Here is a 21,258-nt window from a genome sequence, read left to right on the forward strand (position 1 = left end):
GCCTTCCTCTCTAATCATCTGCCCCTTGCTCCCAAAATCACCTTCGCCGCCCCACTCTGGTTCTGGCCTCCTCCACCGCTAATCGGCGATGCTGGCGTCTAGGTCAGCCTGCCTTTCCCTCTTGTAACCCTCATTGCCACCTCGATCTTGCACCCGCACCCGTGCCCCGATGACAAACCCTAGCCATGGTTTGGTTTATCAGCGGACGTTCCAGCAGTAGTCGAACATCCTATAATTGCAGCAGCCACTAGTTGAAGGTGGAGGACTTCGTCAAGTTGTTTCTCAACTATGGTGCAACCGCGAACGAGGAGGGAAAGCAGCTGCCGACGAGTGGAGGTGGCGAAGTACATCTAACAAGCTGGAGTCCGGGAGGCGGCGGATGAGTTCCAGGCTCAGTCGAATCATCCTCGCAGTCGTCGTGCCCAACATCCTCAAGGTAATGATGCATATGGATATGGTTGATGTTTCCTCCCTCCCAATGATTAGTGGTACCATTCATACCAATTCAAATCAAGTAGGAATTTGTATCAGTTTTATTGACATGTTCTCATGTATGTGAACACACACAAGAAACGAATAATTATCTCTATCTCCATTTTGGATAAAATTCAGTTACCGTTCCTGATATTTCTCTATGGTTTGCTTCTGCTTAGCGCTCTGCAGCTTGCTGACTATCCGGTGAGGCATGTGAGAAGCAATGCATGGTCTTGTTCTGAGGCTTTTACCCTTGACAACACCCAATACCAAGTGCCTACTGCTGCTTTATGAGGCATAAATACAACCAAAGAAGTTGAAGGTGTTGAAAGAGAACTGTAGGAGAGGTTCGGCTCATAACTTGGTCGTCGTGAGCAACCATTGTTCATCTATAGAATCTAAAACCTAGATTAAGGACGTCACATTCTGTGGAATGTGATTGCTGAAGCCACGCCGGTTGAGTACTTTTCATAGACTAATTGTCACTTGCATGTCCGCGAAATTAACTAACTTCTTTGGTTCCAGTATATATATTCTCGAAGGCTGCCAACAAATGTTTGAAATTCATACTTCTATATGGTTTAGTAAAGTAGTCATATTCATGGTGAACAGTCACAGAATTTGTGCTCCCCAATAAAACACATGCAATTTTAAGATGCCAAATTCTATAGAAAGATAACATAATTTTAGAAGCCGCAAACTACTAAAATAGAAGGTAGAGTATATTGTTCCATCACCAATTTCCCGTCATAGTTTTGTTGTCATAATCCGCTGCAAGTCACTGAGTTGTACATGTTTCATAGGGTCACTTAGTCCAACGAGTCACGAGTGCAATCGGTCCATTGCTCCATCAGTTTCACCAATCTCGACCTCTATAACTCCTTCTCGTTACTTGTCAACCTGGATTTGCACTAGACAGGTGCAAAAAACATGTGCCACCCGTGAGAAACAACTGTTGAATATATAGCCGAACATGGTAGACAGCGCTAACGATGCTTTATTATAATCAATATTTTTCACATAAATAAGTTTTGCATCCCAATGAATCAAAAAAGAAAAACGATTATATTCAACTGGATGATTTTCCACTCGCGTTAACCACGTGCTACGGACGCCACGCGTCTTGGTGGGGCCCACCCACCTGCTAGCCTTATCTCCTCATCCTCTAGCGCAAGCTCGATCCCCTTTTCTCGTCCCTGCACATCTCACCCATGCCTGTTGTGTCTGCCATGGCTGCACATGCTCCACCTACTGGTGCGCGAGAAACCACAAACCGGTGCTGGTGTGCTGCGACACAACGCTCCTTGACATCGGTACTCCGATGCGACACCCCCGACGGCTGCTATGCAACACTCGTGAGCGTTGCACTGCCACACGACCATTGGTGGCTGCTGGTGCTGCAACACAGCCTCGCCGGCGCTGCTATGCAGCACTTCGCGATGTTGCGCTGCTGCAGGCCGGCGACGGAGCTGCAATGTAGCACGCGAAGTGCTGCAACCCACGGATCTCGCTGGCGGCGAAGCTGCGATGCAACCCCCAAGGTACTGCGGCCACGGATCTCGTTGGCGGCAGAGCTGCGATGCAACGCCCAAGGTCTTGCTGTGTGGCGGAGTGACACCTACAAGCTGGGGCGGTGATATTTCCAACGACGACGCATGCATTGCGTTTGATGTGGCCAGTGGCCCAAAGGAGAACAAAGCAAGAAGAGATCGGGAGCGGCATCTTGTTGACTCATCCAACAATCAAGAGAGACGTATCCGACGGTTCCTGGAGAAATCAGCCGGCTGATTCGTAGCAGCAGCCATAAAAAAGGACACTATTTGTTAGCTTCAGAGAAACAGTTAGAAAATTCTGCGTATACTGTCTTTTTTTTAGAGAGAGAGAGAGAGACTGTGTATACTGTTTGTATTTGAGGGAGTATAGCGTAGTGGGCTTTCTCTCCCGAAGTAGGAAGGATTTACCTTTGGGCTTTGGGCTTCAATCTCAGTGGCAGCCGTGACTCTGCTCACCTCACATCGTGGGTTGCCGCTTCCAGACACTTCCCACATGAGCTGTGAGGAGATGAGCCGCCGCCCGCTCCCGCCGGCGGCCGCCCCGCCGCTGGAGGACGACAACCTCCTCTCCGAGATCCTCCTCCGCCTCTCGCCAGATCCGTCCTCCCTCCCTCGCGCCTCCCTCGTCTCCAAGCGCTGGCTCGGAATCGTCTCCGACCCCGGCTTCTCCCGCCGCTTCCGCCTCCACCACCGCCACAACCCACCTCTCCTCGGGTTCTTCTACCACGTCTCGGACTTCGAACCTGCAATGGATCCCCCCAATCGTGTCCCGGATTCCCACCTCTCTTCGTGCCTCGAGACCCTCGACGACGACCGCATCTGGTACTTGATGCCCTTGGGATCCCGCCATGGCCTCCTACTCACCTTCTGCGAATTGTGGAACAAGCTCCTGGTGTGGGACACCTTCAACGTCGAGCAGCACCACCTAGCTGTTCCCCCGGGGTTCGATTTGGAGAAGGCCTGGGCCAGCGGGGCGGTGTTTCGCGCCGCCGGAGACAACCAATACTTCCAGGTGGTCTTGGTAAGCACAGAGACAGCTGACCAACAACATACACGGACAATCGCCCGTGTTTACTCATCGGAGACTGGCGGATCGGGTGATATTGTCTCGACACCGCTTCCACCCAAGGCTTCTAGTTCTACTATGGGCGAGGGCGAATTTCCCACCAAGATTACAATGTTCTTAACTATCAGTGTGCTAGTTGGGCATTCCATTTACTGGTTGCTCATTGACAGATCGGCAGAAATTAACACATTAGATGGCATCCTTGAGTTTGATTTAGAGAGGCAGATTCTAGCTGTGATACCGGTGCCATTGGATATTGCCAATAATAGTCTAGCCCAATTCCAGGTTATGCGGGCAGAGGGTGGTGGCCTTGGTATTCTCTCTCTGTCAAAATTCAGCGCCCAATTATGGAAGATGGAGACCGATTCTGATGGTGTTGCTTCATGGATGCTGCAAAGAACTATCAATCTAGATAAACTACTTTCCACGAATTCAGATATTGAGAGAGGGCCGCCCCCAATAATACTAGGGTTCTGCTGAGTACAATAATGTGGTATTCCTATGGACACATATTGGCGTCTTCACGATCCAGCTTGAGTCCCTGCCGTTCAAGAAAGTTTCCAAAACCCTCATGGGTCGCTATTTTCCATTCGAAAGTGTCTATGCTGCAGGAGGTAGTAGCATATGCCTTTACATTGCTGGTATAACAAAACCAATAATTGGTTGGTTGAATACCGCTCAAATCCTTTCGTGTTAAGCTAGCAATTTTAAGTGGCTCTATTTAAATTGTTTCTTGCTACTTGATGATCTTGTCAACATATAGCAATTTTCTTCTAGCGTCCTCTTTTCGGATGTTTGCGTGGTGGCATTTCCTGTGATGGTTATGATTTAGGAAAACATCTTTTAGTGGGTTTATTAGTATGGGTGTATTTTATTTTAACAGATATGGCATGGAGCGAGCTTAAGCATAATTTTAGGTAACTTCTTCCTTCGGTTCAGCTAATAGTTTGAGTGTGCGGGATTCTTTATTTCTATGACGGTACCGAGTATATACTGTTTTGAGAATATTTGTCTTCATTTGATGGTAGATGGGGTTTTGTTTATATACTCGTCATGATGTATCAAACCGAGCTGTTTTCCTCCTAACTCCATATGTGAGTTTGTCAAAATATCTCATCGATGCGCCCTTGTATCTACTTTATCTGATATGAATAGTAGTATCAGTGCATAGCTGGAGTGCAGATGTTTCTGGAAATGAGGCACCTAATGGCTAGAATACCCCCTTGTAGGCAAGCGTATTGGTGGTGGACATGATGGAGCTGAACTTTTACATAATACATAAGATGATTCGTCAGATGGATATGCTATTGTGATGTATTAACTGAGTAAGTAGCCTTATCTTTAAGTAGTAGCAGAATGATTTATTTTTCCTTTACCTTGCTTCGTCTATATTTCTATTTACTTTTTAGTGGTTGCAACATTGCATTTGGTATCTCTATGGCTAGGGATCTGTGAAGTCTGAGTGTGATTTGTCATTTGTATGTTGTCCCCTCTACACAAGTACTTCCTCCATCTGAAAATAAGTGTCGCTCAAACGGATGTATCTAGACGTTGACGTCTAGATACATCCGTTTGAAGGACGGTTATTTCCGGACAGAGGGAGTAATTGATACCCAACAATACATTAGCATTTGGCTCGAACTTCGTTTATTAACTTGGGCCTATATAAATTGCCATCTCACATTGCTGCTCATTTGGAATTGTTGTAATACCTAGTGCTCGCTTGCAATTATTGTACAATATTAGCCTTGTAGGCGGTTTGCTTAAATATTTTATGAACATGCCTTTCTTTGTCACTCTAACTCATATATGTAATTTCCCTCTAGAAGTTTCTTTTAGATATTAATATTTTCTAGAGTAATGGACCGTTGTATGACCGAGGAGTCCACATACATCAAGGTTTTATCCAATAGCATTAAAGCGCCACACTCTGGCAGCCGTGTGGGGGCGGCACTCCAAGTGCCAAAAACATCAAAGTGTCGGTTCAAAAAGACTCCCGCCGATTGCCAGCAATCGACGGTAGTTTCGGGGACTACACCTAGTGGGTGCACTCATCATGCCCCCATAGAAGGACGTACAAAAAAAACCCGTTGGCACTCGCGCCCCAGAGCACAAATGCTAAATTCTAAGACTCCCGCCGACTGCAACCAGTCTTTGACATCGCCCTCCAGCGCGCGCACGAGTAGTTGGGCCAGGCCCAGTTCGCTGCTCTGCTAAGTTGCGCCTGGTACACGCCTTTGCGCCGCCAGATCCAGCCAGGCAGGTTGTTGCCTTTCCTTTTCTAATTATCCAGAGATTCGAATGTTCCTAGAATATTCATTTCAAATCCAAATTTGATGATTCAAATTCTTGCATGCCCCTAATTTCATGATCTATCCAATGGTGTACCATGTACACTTTTCCATGTAGCATTTTCTGCACAACCATTATTTTGGCCATATCCTCATATATAAAGTCTACTTTGAACATCTCCAGAATATCCATCCTAGCTCCGAATAAGCTGATTCAAATTCCTAGGTGTTTCATAAATCAATATCTATTTATCTAGTCATAGTGAACATTTCTCATGTGCCTAGTTTCTGTCTGACCCATTAAATAGGCCATTTCTTCCTTTATGTCAACCTTGCAAATCCCTAGGAAAATCATTTGAACTCCAAATCCATTGAAACCAATTTCTAAATGTTTCTAAAATCGTGCCTTATTTAATGAGTACCTTCACTCATTTTTACAAAAGGCATTTTGTGAACTTCTTGGATGTTCATTATTCCATTGATTCCACCTATATGAAATGTTCAAAGATATCAGTAGCTCTAAAATTAGTAGGGTTACTCTGGTTATTTTATAGCCAGAGAGGTACTAGAAAAGTGAAATTCCTATTTTTAGAGCACTTTTATTTTCTGCCTTGTTGTGTTTATTATTGTGATTGCTCTCGACGTTAGTTGACGAAGTAGATGGAGTATTTGGAGAAAGACCAGAAGCATTTGAAGACTTTGCTGAGCCAGGCAAGCAACCTTTTGACCATGTTGATTCACCCAAGTTTTGCTCATGATGTAGTTTATTTTCGTGCATCAAAACTTATGATTATGCGCTTCTAGTAGTTGATCCTATTTGCATGACATAGGTGACACCCTAGATGCCGTTATTACCTTGACCTTGATAACCCGGGAAACACAAATGGGCATAACTAAATGCTATGGTAGTTGCTTAGCCATGCAAAATGGGTAGCAAGCTTATAGGTTGGACACAAGCAAAAAAAAACCATTACAAAAGTTCTGTGAAAACCCGGTCGGGTAACGAAGGTTCCCGAGGGAGGAAGTAAACCAATGTTTTCGGAAAGGATTAGATGCTAAGATGTGTTGTCGGCCCAACACCTAGCGCAACCACACTACCTCTTATATGGGAAAGGGGCATTATTGAGTACCTTGTTTGATACTACAAGAGGGCCCACATTTCTAGTGACGAGTGCGGTTGTAGCCAATCTTGGCACGCGGTCACTATTCGATCGGTGGCTATGCTTGATTTATATCGGCAGCGGACACATCGTTGGTACCCTCGTGTGTGGGTGAGATGATGGGTCTGGGACTTGTAGCTCCTTATACAAAAATGTTATGATGAGGACGTTGCACGGGGAACGAGTACCAGTGTGTGGTCTCTCTAATAGTGTCGTCTGAGGAAAGGTATTGATCGGAGGCTTGTCTCAGGTGCAAGTCAGTTGTGTGGTGAGAAGTCGTGGTTGACACGAAAGCTCTCCGGTTCTTGTGAGTAAAGTGTGCTACCTCTGCAGAGTGTAAATCTATTCGAATAGCCGTTGGCCTCGCTTAAGGGCAGTTGGAATGACCCCGCTTAGACTATGTCCATAAAAACCTGATGATGATAAGGACGGTGATGATATGGGAAAGATGCTTTTTTTAGAGGAAAGGCATACGCCCGACTTTATAAATAAAGCCATAAGGCAGGTAGCAACAGCATCACCGAAACGTATCAAACACACCCAAGCCCCAACGCTGGGCAAGACAACTCGGATAAAGTCATGGTACATGGCTCCCACGCCAGTACACGGCACGCAAGCCGGAATAGAAGGAACCAACTAAGCTAAAGACTCAGGCCCAAAAGAATCCCTCAAGCATCGTGCTCTTGTCTACATAACTGAGACGCCGTGGTCCGGATTTTGTCGATCAGCATAGATAGCGCCTCTTGGTCGTCGGCCTTAGTCAATGATTTCCACTGCTGCAGGAGAGCACACGATTTAAATAAGAAGTCAGCCGGTTTAGCCGGAAACATGTGCTCGATAGTAAATTTGTTCCTAGTAGTCCACAGAGACCAGCATAAAGCCCCCAAGCCCACCCAAAAGATCCGTCTAGAAACACCGGAAAGGTTGGATGCCAGGCTGCGCAAGTCAGCAAAGGAGGCAGGGGCCCAAGACACATGAAGCCAGTCCCGCACACAACTCCAAATAAGCTTAGCCAGGTGACAGTGAAAAAAGATATGATCCGAGTCCTCCACCTCACCACAAAGAGCACAAAACTGGGAACCCGGCCCGTTTCTCTTACGAATCTGATCAGCCGAGGGCAGCCGGCCTCGAAAGGCTTGCCACAAGAAATTTTTTATCTTAGGAGGAATACGGGCCTTCCAAACTTGGGAAAAAAGACTGGTAGGTGTGCCACCAACTAGCTTAGAATAGAGCGACTTAACAGAAAACTGCCCAGAGGCAGAAAGCGGCCAGAGCACCGAGTCCCTGACCGTCGAGAGCGTAGGGAAGAGGGCAGTAAGACGTTGCCAATCTTCAAACTCTATAGGCGACAGAGAACGGCGGAAGGCCAGGTTCCACCCCTGGGAAGCAAGCTTCGCAATAGAAATATTAGGATCAGAGCAGTAAGAGAAAAGGGTAGGGAAGGTCACCGAGAGAGGTGAATCTCCACACCACCAATCAAGCCAAAACCGAATAGAGGAACCATCCCCAACAACAAACTTAACAAAAGATTGAAAAACAGGTCTAACTTTGACCAGAGACTTCCAAAACTGAGAGCCACCACGCGGCAGAGCGAACATCGGGCTTGAGGATGGGAAATATTTAGCCTTAAGGATCAACAGCCAAAGGGGTTGATCCTCAGCGCTCATAATCTTCCACCACCATTTAATCACCAAGCATTGGTTCATGATGGAAGTATTGAGAATCCCTAACCCCCCAAGGTTTTTGGGCCTGCACATCAATTTCCATTTGATGAAGCGATATTTGCGACGGTTGTCCGCAGCATTCTAGTAAAACGCCCCACGGTGTTTGTCAAAACCAGCATGAATCCCAGCCGACAAGAGAAAGAAGCCCATAAGGAACATGGGGAGGGAGGAGAGACAAGCATTAATTAGGGCCACTTTCACTAGTAGGAAAAGGGGTTTTTACCCCGGTTCATAAGGGCCTTTAGTCCCGGTTCTGGAACCGGGACTAAAGGGTCGTTACTAATGCCCTAGCCCTTTAGTCCCGGTTCTTACACGAACCGGGACTAAAGGCCGTCCACGTGGCCGGTGCGGGGAGCCCAGGCAGGAGGGCCTTTGGTCCTGGTTGGTGCCACCAACCGGGACCAATAGGCATCCACGCGTCAGCACCTGGCAGGAGCTGAGGTTTTTTTTTGAAAGGGGGTGGTTTAGGGGTTTTGGGGGGTTAATTTAGGTGTTTCATATATTGTGTTAGCTAGCTAATTAATAGAGAGAAGTGTCCTCTCTTATCTCCGTGCTTGGTCGACGCTACGTACTATATACGTATGGAGAGGAGTAGACACGCTAGCTAGTAATCAAATGAAGGAAACAGAAGATCGTCATGAACATATATATATGCATACAGAGATAAGTGATATCGACCACCTCTCCTTCTCCGAGATATTGGTCGAACAACAAGTTCTCGTATATCTATCCGACACTACCGGCTACATATATACAATAATTATCTCTTACAATACAATCTCCTAATTATATTGTAGGAACACAGGGTCCACATAGTATTCTCCGTTTTCAGCGATCACATGGTCAAGGAAGAATGCCGCCAATTCCTCTTGAATTCCTCGCATACGATCTTCTGCTAGGAGTTCATCCCGCTTCCGGAAAATCTAATTTGAAGAAGGGGTTCAATACATATATATATGAATAAATGAAACTCAACACAAATGATGGTAATAAAATAAAATTGTGAATATTATTGCTTACGCACTTCATAGTGTTCTTCAGTGTAGCCCCGCTCACAGGTATGGTAGCGGATGGACTCACAAATGTAGTATCCACAGTAATTATTCCCGGGTTGCCGCCACAACCACTTTACAAGAAATAGAGGTCAATCAAACTGATAAGCAAGCATGCTAAATGGTATTGATCAAACTAGCGCTTGAATCACTAGGAGATGCGCGGAACATGCTACTATAGTACTTACTTTCGGGTGTCTAAATTGCAGCTGGTTCGGCAGTCCCGGGGCTTTTGAGGTGAATTTTCTCCAAACCCTGCCAGACAAAGAAAACAATTACTTGATATCAGGAAATGAACAAAGTTGCTGATATGGTGGATAATGATCGATTTAACTTACTTCTGGAGCATTTGAGTCATGTTCGCATAGTCCTGGGGACCTTTTCGTCTCGAGTCTAAGACGGTTACTACTCCCGGCTCAAGCTTAATCTCTAGGAGAATATAGTGGAAGCTGCGCATGCATGCATAAGTCATCAATTACATTACCATAACCTGGACTAATAAGGGAAACCGAATATGCACAAGACAGTAACACTCACTTGAAGTTGTAAGGAAAGAGTATTATATCTCACTTGAAGTTGTAAGGAAAGAGTATTATATCTTTGTTTTGATTTAATACCAACGATTGTAGCAAGTTGGCCTCGGCTTCTTTGGCATGAAATTTAACCTGATAATCATCTATGAGATTTGTGTTAATAAACCCAATATCACCGATTTGTCTTTTCTTCAATTCGGCGATCTTCAATCTGCATAATATAGTGAGGATGAGTATAAATACATGCAATGAAAGAGCTGACCTATATAGAGAGACTTAATGACAGAAGTAGTACTACTTACAGACAATAGCAAGTGATCGTTGTTTTATCGAGGGACTTTAGATTGTAAAACTGGAAGAAATCCTCAAATGGAACATTCACCAGTTCAATTCCAACGAGGTCATGCTCCGGTTTAACTCTCAGCGTTAAAGTACTCATCCCATCAGACTCTCTGCAGGTTTTCATGTACCAATCATGTAGTCTTCGCATCATCGTGCTTAGAGATTTGACATCTTTGACGAGAGGCTTCCCGTAATGGTATTTGTGTTCGTCCACCTCCATGATTTCATAATGTACATCGTCGGGCAGGTAATCTCCAAAATCGGTATAACCGGGCACCATACCCGGATCATTAGCGACGATGTCTTTTGACACCTCACTACTAGAAAACAGGTTATTAATGGCGCACCTATTTTGGCTACTAATGGCGCACATTAGGTGCGCCAGTACTAGCACGCCATTAGTAAGTTTTAGTAATGGCGCACATTTGATGCGCCATTACTATCCCAGACAGTAATGGCGCACCTAATAGTGCGCCATTACTAACCCTTAGGTGCCCCACTAGTAATAAAGCCAAGTGCGCCACTAGTAACCTTAGGGTGCGCCACTAGCTAAAAAGCTAGGTGCGCCACCAATAAAGGGTGAAATGCGCCACTAATAGTATATTTGGAAAACAAAAAAAATACAAATTTACAAAAAACAACCTATAAGGAAAAATAATTTAAAAACAAAAAATGAAATAGAACCATCATTTTTATTATAGCAAGAATATTACCATGTCTTTATAAGTATCCAATAAAAAGAAAATTGCACAGAAATAAAACAAAATCCTATAACTAATCTTCTACTCCCTCCGTCCAAGAATACCTCTCGCAAGGGGAGGAAATTTGGAACTGAAGTGCATTTTACATTACAACCCGTCATATTTCAAATCAAAATCAATCGAGTCCATGTCCGATCGGCAACAGCGCCTCGTCCTGGCATCGAGGAGAGCCAGAACTCATCTCTTCGGTAGCTCGTCACCACCCTCCCGGCAGCCTCCGACATCACGTACCCACCCTCCCGGCGTCGATCAACTGCTTTGAGGTAGCAGATTCCTCCTCTGTGTCTGCTCCTGCAATTAACACTTTGAATGCAATTAACAATTTGAATGTTAACATGGGGCAAAGACAAGATGGATCAGTATATAACAATGGAGTACATGCACAATTAGATGTTCAAGCTGTTTAATGTCACTCCCATCATCACAATTTCATCTCAGGAAATGGAGTAGAATAGATTTAATTGGATGTTTGAATGATATGGTTACTTACAAGTGTCAGGGCTATTACGGTTAGTTAAGTAATTGCACCAGATTAAAGAGGAGCCAAAGAATTTACAAGTGGTCTAGTGCATATGCAAGTGCAAGTTACTCAGTTAAAATTCAGTACTCCATTGCCCAAAATAATTCAGTTAAAATTTTGTTAAAAGATCACTAAATTAACCAAGTACTCCAGGTCAGGTCCAGTTACTCAATGCATAATTTCTAAACCTATCATCAATGGAAGGTCACCAATTTTAATTGAGCAGTAGCTAATTGAGCAAACACACTGAGCTTATGCATAACACATTAGCTGCGGAAAGTACTCACCTTGCGGTGATTATTTCACAGGGATAAACCTCCAAATATAACCACTATACCACACTATATAAATTGTGAATCAAGGAACTGCTGCAATTGACATGAGAAGATCAACAATATATGCTCACCTCCAGGAACAAAGTCAGCTCCATATATATGCTAGCTCCAGGGTAAATATGCCACAATATCACACCTTGTGAAAAGAGCATCTTATTAAACAGTCGGTCACAAACATTCTAATTTCTTAACATAATTACAGTAAGTTACTTACTTGCGGTATACACAGGGGATAATTATCATATTAATTACCTTGTTTGAGGTAAATTAATTGCTAAAGTTAACATAAAAATGTAAATTAGATGAACTGTAAACTGTTCAAGGAAACAGAAAGTGCAAACCGCATAACAAACAAAAATAGCAAGATTAGCCTCTTGTTTACCATTAAGTTTGGACTTTGGACAAAACGTGTTTTGATTGATCATACAGTAGATTTACGGGGCATCTCGCTGAAGGACGGGTCCTTGGCAATCTGCTCCGCCATCTCCTTGATGCTCGGGTCCTGCGCCCACACCACAACAAAATCCACGATTCAAGTTAATTGTCACAGAAATTCCCATGAAATCGAAACAAATTCACAGGAAATTTGAGCTTGTGTCACCGGTCCAGCACGCGCGGCGTGCGTCGCTAAGCGCAAGGCCCCGGGAAACGGAATCCAGAGGACGGACACGGAGGGTGTGAGAGCGGAGAGAACCTGAGGGAGACGGGTCGAGGCCGCCTCTCGCGGCGGCCGGGATGGGGAGCGAGGCGAAGGCGTGGAGGAGGAGGAGGAGGAGGAGGAGCGGGGGCGGAGCAGGGCGAGGCCGCCGTTGCTGCGGGAAATGGCGGCTCGATCCGCGCCGATACGGGGCGGGGGAGGCCACCGTGGAGACGACGGCGGCTCCACCACTGCCAGATCCAGCGCCGCCGCTGCCTTCCGATCCGTCGCCGCCGAGCTCGGGCTCCTTGGCTGCAACTGCCGCGAGGAGGCGCGAAGGTGACCGAAGAGAGAGAAGGGCAAGGGCCGCCGCGCAGGAAGAGGAGGGAGCACTTGCCTACAAAACCACAATGGCGCATGGATCGGGGCTGGGGCGAGGCCGAGAGACGTGTGTGTGTGTGTGCGGGGTGAGGGAGAAGAGGATAGGGTTCCGTGCGAGAGAGAGAGAGGAGAGAGATGGTGGACGGTCGGGCTGCGGCACTTACCTACAAAACCACAATGGCGCACCTCCTAAGCAATGCGCCATTAGTATCAAAAATAGCAATGGCGCATCAACTCTAAATGCGCCATTAGTAATCCAGGTTACTAATGGCGCACCTTCTGGTGGTGCGCCATTAGTAGTTTTGCAAAAAAAAAACATACTAATGGCGCACTGCCATTACTAGTTCGCACGGTGGAAAAGTGCGCCATTAGTAGTTTTGCAAAAAAGGGAATAAAAAATATAATAGAAAAAACAACATTAGTGGCGCACTTTCCGGCAGGTGCGCCATTACTAGTTACAACTAGTAATGGCGCACTGTGTCTGGATGCGCCATTAGTATGTTTGGACAGGCGCACTAGTTAATTTTTTTTTGATACTAATGGCGCACCCTGGGCCAGGTGCGCCATTAGTAGTTTCAACTCTAATGGCGTATCAGAAGGTGGTGCGCCATTAGTATATACTAATGGCGCACCGCTTGTCTGGTGCGCCATTAGTGTCAATCCCATCTATAGCCCTTTTTCTAGTAGTGCCTTGAGCGGGGGGCAGGATTGGTTCTCTTGTTCGCCGAGCTGGGCAATTTTTTTCCCAGCTCGTCGTTCTTTCATCCTTTTATCACTGACAGTACTTCCCGACCGCTCCGCTTCGGCATATGCCTTTGCAAGAACGCGCTCATAGTTGCCTTTTGGCGGAGACTTTGGTGGTTTTGTCAGGACAGCCAGAGTGCGCTTTGCTTTCACCGGATCTACCTTATCCTCCGGAGGTGGATGTTTCTTTGCTTTGACCCCTTCAAAGAAGTTCTTCACTTCGGCTCGCACGATCTTCGCGTTCTCCTCCTCGGTCCTTTCATATGGTAACTTCTCTGGAGTCTTCAGAGAAGGACCGAATCTGTATTGCCTCCCGCCTCTGGCAGCTGTACTGCTAGACGCCGGCAGAGCAGACGGAGCGGTTGCGGCTGTCTTCTTTCCTTGCTTACGAGGCGGAGGAGAAGGACTACGACGCGCCGGAGCAGCCGCAGCGGCGGCGGGTCTCTTCCGCCCTTGCTGACGAGGCGGAGAAGGAGGAGGTTGGCTGCTCTGGCGCGCCAGCGCTGGCGGAGAAGGAGGCGGAGTGCCGCCACGCGCCGGAGAAGGAGGCTGAGTGTCCTGATCACTCGCCGGAGGAGGAGGCGGAGGAGGAGGCGGAGTGCCCTTACTCGCCGGAGCCGTCCAGTTCGGAAGCTTGATGAGCTCCTTCCGCCATAGGCATGGAGTTTTCAGAGCTAAACCCAGCCGAGTCTCCCCTTCACCGGTAGGGTGGTCAAGCTGGAGGTCCTCAAATCCCTCCGTTATTTCATCCACCATCACCCTAGCATATCCTTCTGGAATCGGCCGGCAGTGGTAGGTTGCGCCGGGTTCAGTAGGTAAAACAGAGCCAACAGCCGCCTTGACTTTCAAGTTCTGCCATTCCGCCATAAGGTGGCAATGTTGAGACTCCGTGATAGCATCCACGGGGTAGCTAGGAGTAGCCGCATGCTCCAGCTGAGGCAGCTCGGTGGAAGCCACGCTGCTTCTACGCTGAGATGGCGGTGTAGCTTCGGGGGCAGTTTCGGCATCTCTATTGCTGTCTCGTTCCTCTAGCACTTGAACCCTTTCGTGCAGACGCTGAATTTGGATCTGCTCCACTTTTTTCCTCCTCTCCTGGGTTTTGTAACCGCCCGCGTCCGGAAAACCAGCCTTCCACGGAACGGAGCCTGGCGTGCCTCATGTCCGTCCAGGGTGCTCAGGATTCCCTAGGGCCATTGTGAGCTCGTCGTTCTCTCTGTCTGGAACGAACGTCCCTTGCTGCGCTGCATCGATATAGTGCTGAATCTTCTTGACGGGTATTGCAAGTTGCTCGTCCATCCAACGACACCTCCCTGATACAGGGTCCAAGGTTCCGCCAGCCCCGAAGAACCAAGTCCGGCAACGGTCTGGCCAGTTCATTGTGTGTGGTTCGATCCCTTTATCAAGCAGATCCCTCTCAGACTTGGCCCACTTAGGCCGGGCTTTGAGGTAGCCACCTGACCCCGTGCGATGGTGAAGCTTTTTCTTCGCAGCATTCATCTTGTTTGTCGCTGACATCTTCTTACTCTTTTCCGATGTCTTGTGGGCCACAAATGCGGGCCAGTGATCTCTGATCTTCTCATACCGGCCGATGAATTTAGGTGTCTCTTCTTTGTCGACAAACGTTTTCAGCTCATTCTTCCACCTCCTGAATAGGTCTGCCATCTTCTTAAGAGCATGAGACTTGATTAATTGCTCTATAACTGGCTTCTCCGGATCCTCCTCTGGCGGTAGGGTGAAATTTGCCTTCAGCTCAGTCCAAAGATCATCTTTCTGCATATCATTGACATAAGACACCTCAGGGTCTTCCTTCTTAGGCTTATACCTTTGGTGGATGCTGATCGGGATCTTGTCCCTAACTAGAACCCCGCACTGAGCAGCAAAAGCATCCTTTGTCCGGAGGGGTTCAATCAGTTGGCCGTCGCGCGTGATTGCTGTGATCTCAAACCTTTCATCCGAGCGCAACTTTCTCTTCCGGCCTCGTCTCTTTACCGCAGTTGTGCTCGATCCGGAGGGCTAGAAAAAAGAAGAAAGACGAGTGTTAATTAATATGTGTACATACCAAAACAATGAATGCATCAATTAGCTAGTCAGCACAGGCTTAACTAATATATTTACCTGGCCGGACTCTGTTCGGTCACCGGAGCCGTCACCACGGGCTCCTTCTTGCACCAGCATTGGGTCACCGGAGCCATCATAATCATGTCTTTCCTCCTCCACTCTTCGATCACCGCAGCCAGCTTCTTCACCCTGTTCTTCCAGACCATCATTGTCGTTAAGATACGACAAGATATCACCTCCGGCTAAGATTATGTCCCCCAACACCTGTTCTGCTTGCTCATCTCGTCCGTGCGCCGTTGTTTCTGCAAATATTACAACATGGCAATTATTACACAAACATGACAGCAGGTGGATATATTAGTGCAAACGTAGACCTAGCTTATTCCGGGTTTGGGGTGGCCTAGGCAATGCTTCAAGGGTAGGGGCGCGGCGGGAGGGGGTAGGAGACCGACATCGTTTTTTTCTAGGGTTTGGGTGTCCTCGAGAGTTTTGGTCGAGCGAGAGGGCCGGGGGTGCTCCCGTGGTATAAGTTATCACGGTCGAGAGGGGGTATACATATCGACCGTCCATCATGTCGAAGTTATCTGGGAGGGAGTTATATATATCGACAACGACGACATACATACACGGGAAAATAATGTTATCGGGGAGGGGGTATATATCGACCCCCCCCACGTGTTGAAGTTATCGGGAGGGGGTTTTATATCGACAACGACGACATACATACACGGGAAAATAATGTTATCGAGGAGGGGGTATATCGACCCCCCTCGTGTTGAAGTTATATCCCCCCTCGTGTTGAAGTTATCGGGAGGGGGTAATATCGACAACGACAACATACATACACGGGAAAATAATGTTATCGGGGAGGGGGTATATCGACCCCCCCCCCACGTGTTGAAGTTATCAGGAGGGGGTATATATCGACGACGACAGACCCGATAAAACATAAGAAAACGAAGAAGAAATAAAAAGAGGAGAGAAGAAGAAAGGAATAGAGGAGAGGATTGAATAAAAAAAAGAAGAAAAAAAAAGGAGAAGAAGAAAGGAATAGAGGAGAAGAAATCTATTTTTTCTTCTTCTACTCTATTCCTTTCTTCTTCTCCTCTTCTTTTTCTTCTTTTTTCCTCTTCTTATTTATATCTCCTCTTCTTCCTCTCCTCTTCTTCTTTCTTTCCTCTTCTTATTTTCTTCTTTCCTATCCTTCTTTTTCTTCTTCTTCCCTTCCTAGCTAGATATATAAAACTTTTCTAAAATTGTAACTTTTGCATATATAAAACTTTTCCATGTGGATCATCATTTCTCATATATATCGAATATATATCCACTGCCATATATAAAAACTTTCTATATATGAACAAAAAACTTTCTATGAACAAAAAAACATTTTTGACATATATATTCATACATTTTAAACATCTACATACATACAAATTTTTTTTGTTCACATATACATTATAGCCACATACACGTATACATCACATATGAACAAAAAAATTAAACTAATTAAAAAAACAGAGCCGGGGCGGCGGCTCTCACAGCGGGGGCGGCTAGGACGATGGCGACGGCGGGGGCGGGGGCGGCGAGGGCGCCGGCGAGCACGCGCGGGCAGGGCAGGGGGGCTCGGGGCGCCGAGGCGGCGCGCGCGAGCAGGGGAGCACGAGGCGGGGCGGCGCGTGGGGGCAGGGCGACGGCGACGAGCACCGGGCGGCGACCCGTCGAGGCAAGGGCTCGGGGCGACGGCGATGAGGAGCGGGCGGCGACGGCGAGCACGGGCAGCCTGACGGCGTCGGGGGCAACTGGCGAGGTATGTCGAAAATTTCCTAAGTGTTTGCTTATATAGCAAATCCTTTAGTCCCGGTTCGTGGCACCAACCGGGACTAAAGGTGGGCATTAGTCCCGGTTGGTGCCACCAACCGGGACCAAAGGCCTCTTTTCAGCAGCCCAAAGGGCGGGAAGCGGCGGCCTTTGGTCCCGGTTGGTGGCACCAACCGGGACTAAAGGGGGGGCATTGGTCCCGGTTGGTGCCACCAACCGGAACCAAAGGCCTTGCGCTGCCCGCGGCCAAAAGTTTAGTCCCACCTCGCTAGTTGAGAGGGGCTCGGAGTGGTTTATAAGCTCCACTGCGGCTGCCCTCTCGAGCTCCTCTCAAATGCAGGCTTACGGGCCTAATGTCACACTGTGCTGTCTGTTGGCCTATTGGGCCTTCTGCGGGCCTGAATCCTGGCCCAGGTTGGGTTTCTAGTCGTATTCAGGCCGTGGTGGCCCAATAGGTGGCAGTTTTTTAAATTTTTTGCATTATTTATTTTCTTTTGTTTTTTGCTTTATTTTTTAATTCTTTTTGCTTTTAGGTCAGCAAAATTATAAACTGTCTGTTAGTGCCATTAGTTTTAGAAAACATATAAACTTTCTATTAGTGCCATTAGTTCTTTATGAAAATTCTTTTTGCTGTATTTAGTTTTTTTATTTTCTTTTTTCTATATTTATTTTGTTCTATTTCTACTTACAACAAAAAACTTATTTATTTTATTTTATTTTGTTTGTAATTATTATTTATTTTACTTTATGATAATTCTTTCTGCTATTAAAGTTTCTATCAAAAAAAGTTCTTTATGAAAATTCTTTTTGCTTTTAATGATTAAAAATAAAAAAGAGGCGCAATGCGCGTTGATTTGCTTCAAGCCTTTCGGAATAGTGTAGACTGCACTGCACATAGCTCGATGCAGTCTACCTTATTCCTCAAGGCTTGAAGCTAAGCAACGTGAGCATTGCGCCTCTTCTTCATCGTCTCTGCACTCAGGGCTTATAAACCGCTCCTAGTGCCTCTCAGCTAGCGAGGTGGGACTAAAAAACTGCTTAGCTAGTAAGAAACTCTAGTACCGGTTCGTGCCACGAACAGGTACTAAAGGTGCTCGTGGGGCCACAACCTCATTAGTACCGGTTCGTGGCACCAACAGGGACCAAAGGGTGGAATTGGTCCCGGTTCGTGCCACCAACCGGGACCAATGGCCTTGCACAGCGGCGTGGTGGTGAGTTTAGTCCCACCTCGCTAGCTAAGAGAGAGCCGCACCTGTTTATAAGGTGCGGTGCGCCTGAGCTGTCGAGCTCCTCTCTAAAGCAGGCTTACGGGCATAACCTCTCTGTACTCTGGGCTTATAAAGCATTTCAAATGAACTCTGAAAAGGTTGAAAGTTGGCATGGTATCATCATTTCATCCACATAGCGTGTGCAAGAAAGTTGAGAGGGTTACGGCAAAAACTAGATGCACTTCTTGTACAAAACGGACAATGGTATCATACTCGTCTATTACAAAGTTGGCATGGTATCATCATAATAGTTGAGGGAGAAAGTCTTCACTTTTTCTTCGCTTGTGTCATTTGCTTATTGCGCCGTAACCATGGATAATCTTCATCGTTTATCACGATGCTTGGGTCAGCCTTGACTTTGAAGGGAGGAATTTCATGAAACTTTTCATAATCTTCAGACATGTCTGTCTTGCCCTCCACTCCCACAATGTCCCTTTTTCCTGAAAGAACTATGTGCCGCTTTGGCTCATCGTATGATGTATTCGCTTCCTTATCTTTTCTTTTCCTCGGTCTGGTAGACATGTCCTTCACATAGATAACCTGTGCCACATCATTGGCTAGGACGAACGGTTCGTCAGTGTACCCAAGATTGTTCAGATCCACTGTTGTCATTCCGTACTGTGGGTCTACCTGTACCCCGCCTCCTGACAGATTGACCCATTTGCACTTAAACAAAGGGACCTTAAAATCATGTCCGTAGTCAAGTTCCCATATGTCCATTATGTAACCATAATATGTGTCCTTTCCCCTCTCGGTTGCTGCATCAAAGCGGACACCGCTGTTTTGGTTGGTGCTCTTTTGATCTTGGGCGATCGTGTAAAATGTATTCCCATTTATCTCGTATCCTTTGTAAGTCAATACAGTCGAAGATGGTCCCCTGGACAACGAGTACAACTCATCACAAACAGTGGTGTCACCTCTGAGACGTGTTTCCAACCAACTGCTGAAAGTCCTGATGTGTTCACATGTAATCCAGTCGTCACACTGCTCCGGGTGTTTGGAGCGCAGACTGTTCTTGTGTTCATCGACATACGGGGTCACCAAGGTAGAGTTCTGTAGAACTGTGTAGTGTGCTTCAGACCAAGAATATCCGTCCCTGCATATTATTGAGTTCTCCCCTCCAAGCGTGCCTTTTCCAGTCAGTCTCCCCTCATACCGCGATTTAGGGAGACCTATCTTCTTAAGGCCAGGAACGAAGTCAACACAAAACCCAATGACATCCTCTGTTTGATGGCCCATGGAGATGCTTCCTTCTGGCCTAGCGCGGTTACGGACATATTTCTTTAGGACTCCCATGAACCTCTCAAAGGGGAACATATTGTGTAGAAATACGGGCCCCAGAATGACAATCTCGTCGACTAGATGAACTAGGACGTGCGTCATGATATTGAAGAAGGATGGTGGGAACACCAGCTCGAAACTGACAAGACATTGCGCCACATCACTCCTTAGCCTTGGTATGATTTCTGAATCGATCACCTTCTGAGAGATTGCATTGAGGAATGCACATAGCTTCACAATGGCTAATCGGACGTTTTCCGGTAGAAGGCCCCTCAATGCAACCGGAAGCAGTTGCGTCATAATCACGTGGCAGTCATGAGACTTTAGGTTCTGGAACTTTTTCTCTGGCATATTTATTATTCCCTTTATATTCGACGAGAAGCCAGTCGGGACCTTCATACTGAGCAGGCATTCAAAGAAGATTTCTTTCTCTTCTTTCGTAAGAGCGTAGCTGGCAGGACCCTCATACTGCTTCGGAGGCATACCGTCTTTTTCGAGCAAACGTTGTAGGTCCTCCCGTGCCTCAGGTGTATCTTTTGTCTTCCCATACACGCCCAAGAAGCCTAGCAGGTTCACGCAAAGGTTCTTCGTCACGTGCATCACGTCGATTGAAGAGCGGACCTCTAGCTCTTTCCAGTAGGGTAGGTCCCAAAATATAGATTTCTTCTTCCACATGGGTGCGTGTCCCTCAACGTCATTCAGAACAGCTAGTCCGCCGGAACCCTTTCCAAAGATTACGTGTAAATCATTGACCATAGCAAGTACGTGATCACCGGTAAGCATGGCGGGCTTCTTCCGGTGATCTGCCTCGCCTTTGAAATGCTTGCCTTTCTTTCGACATTGATGGTTGGTCGGAAGAAATCGACGATGGCCCAGGTACACATTCTTCCTGCTTTTGTCCAGGTATATACTTTCAGTGTCATCTAAATAGTGCGTGCATGCGTGGTATCCCTTGTTTGTCTGTCCTGAAAGGTTACTGAGAGCGGGCCAATCGTTGATGGTTACAAACAGCAACGCGTGCAGGTTAAATTCCTCCTGTTTGTGCTCATCCCACGTAAGTACACCGTTTCCATTCCACAGCTGTAAAAGTTCTTCAACTAATGGCCTTAGGTACACATCAATGTCGTTGCTGGGTTGCTTAGGGCCTTGGATGAGAACTGGCATCATAATGAACTTCCGCTTCATGCACATCCAAGGAGGAAGGTTATACATACATAGAGTCACGGGCCAGGTGCTGTGATTGCTGCTCTGCTCCCCGAA

At 46.7% G+C, this 21,258-nt stretch overlaps 1 protein-coding gene across 4 annotated transcripts in view; it reads left to right on the forward strand.

The window, feature by feature from the left end:
• The first annotated feature begins 2,195 nt into the window (after window positions 1-2,195).
• LOC109731522 (uncharacterized) overlaps window positions 2,196-21,258 on the forward strand; it is a 247,867-nt gene continuing 228,804 nt past the window's right edge. For 2 of the 4 annotated variants that reach the window (XR_012187120.1, XR_005759262.3), the window contains exons 1-2: window positions 2,196-3,707; window positions 4,323-4,418. Coding sequence is in view for 2 of the 4 variants with exons in the window: in XM_073500991.1 (XP_073357092.1) it covers window positions 2,521-3,048; window positions 4,323-4,406 (612 nt within the window). In the remaining 2 variants the exon portion in view is untranslated. The remainder of the gene's footprint in view (window positions 3,708-4,322; window positions 4,419-21,258) is intronic. The other 2 variants (XM_073500991.1, XM_040391854.3) reach the window with 1 other exon arrangement.

Source organism: Aegilops tauschii, chromosome 6 (assembly GCF_002575655.3).
Source record: "Aegilops tauschii subsp. strangulata cultivar AL8/78 chromosome 6, Aet v6.0, whole genome shotgun sequence".
NCBI lineage: Eukaryota > Viridiplantae > Streptophyta > Magnoliopsida > Poales > Poaceae > Aegilops > Aegilops tauschii.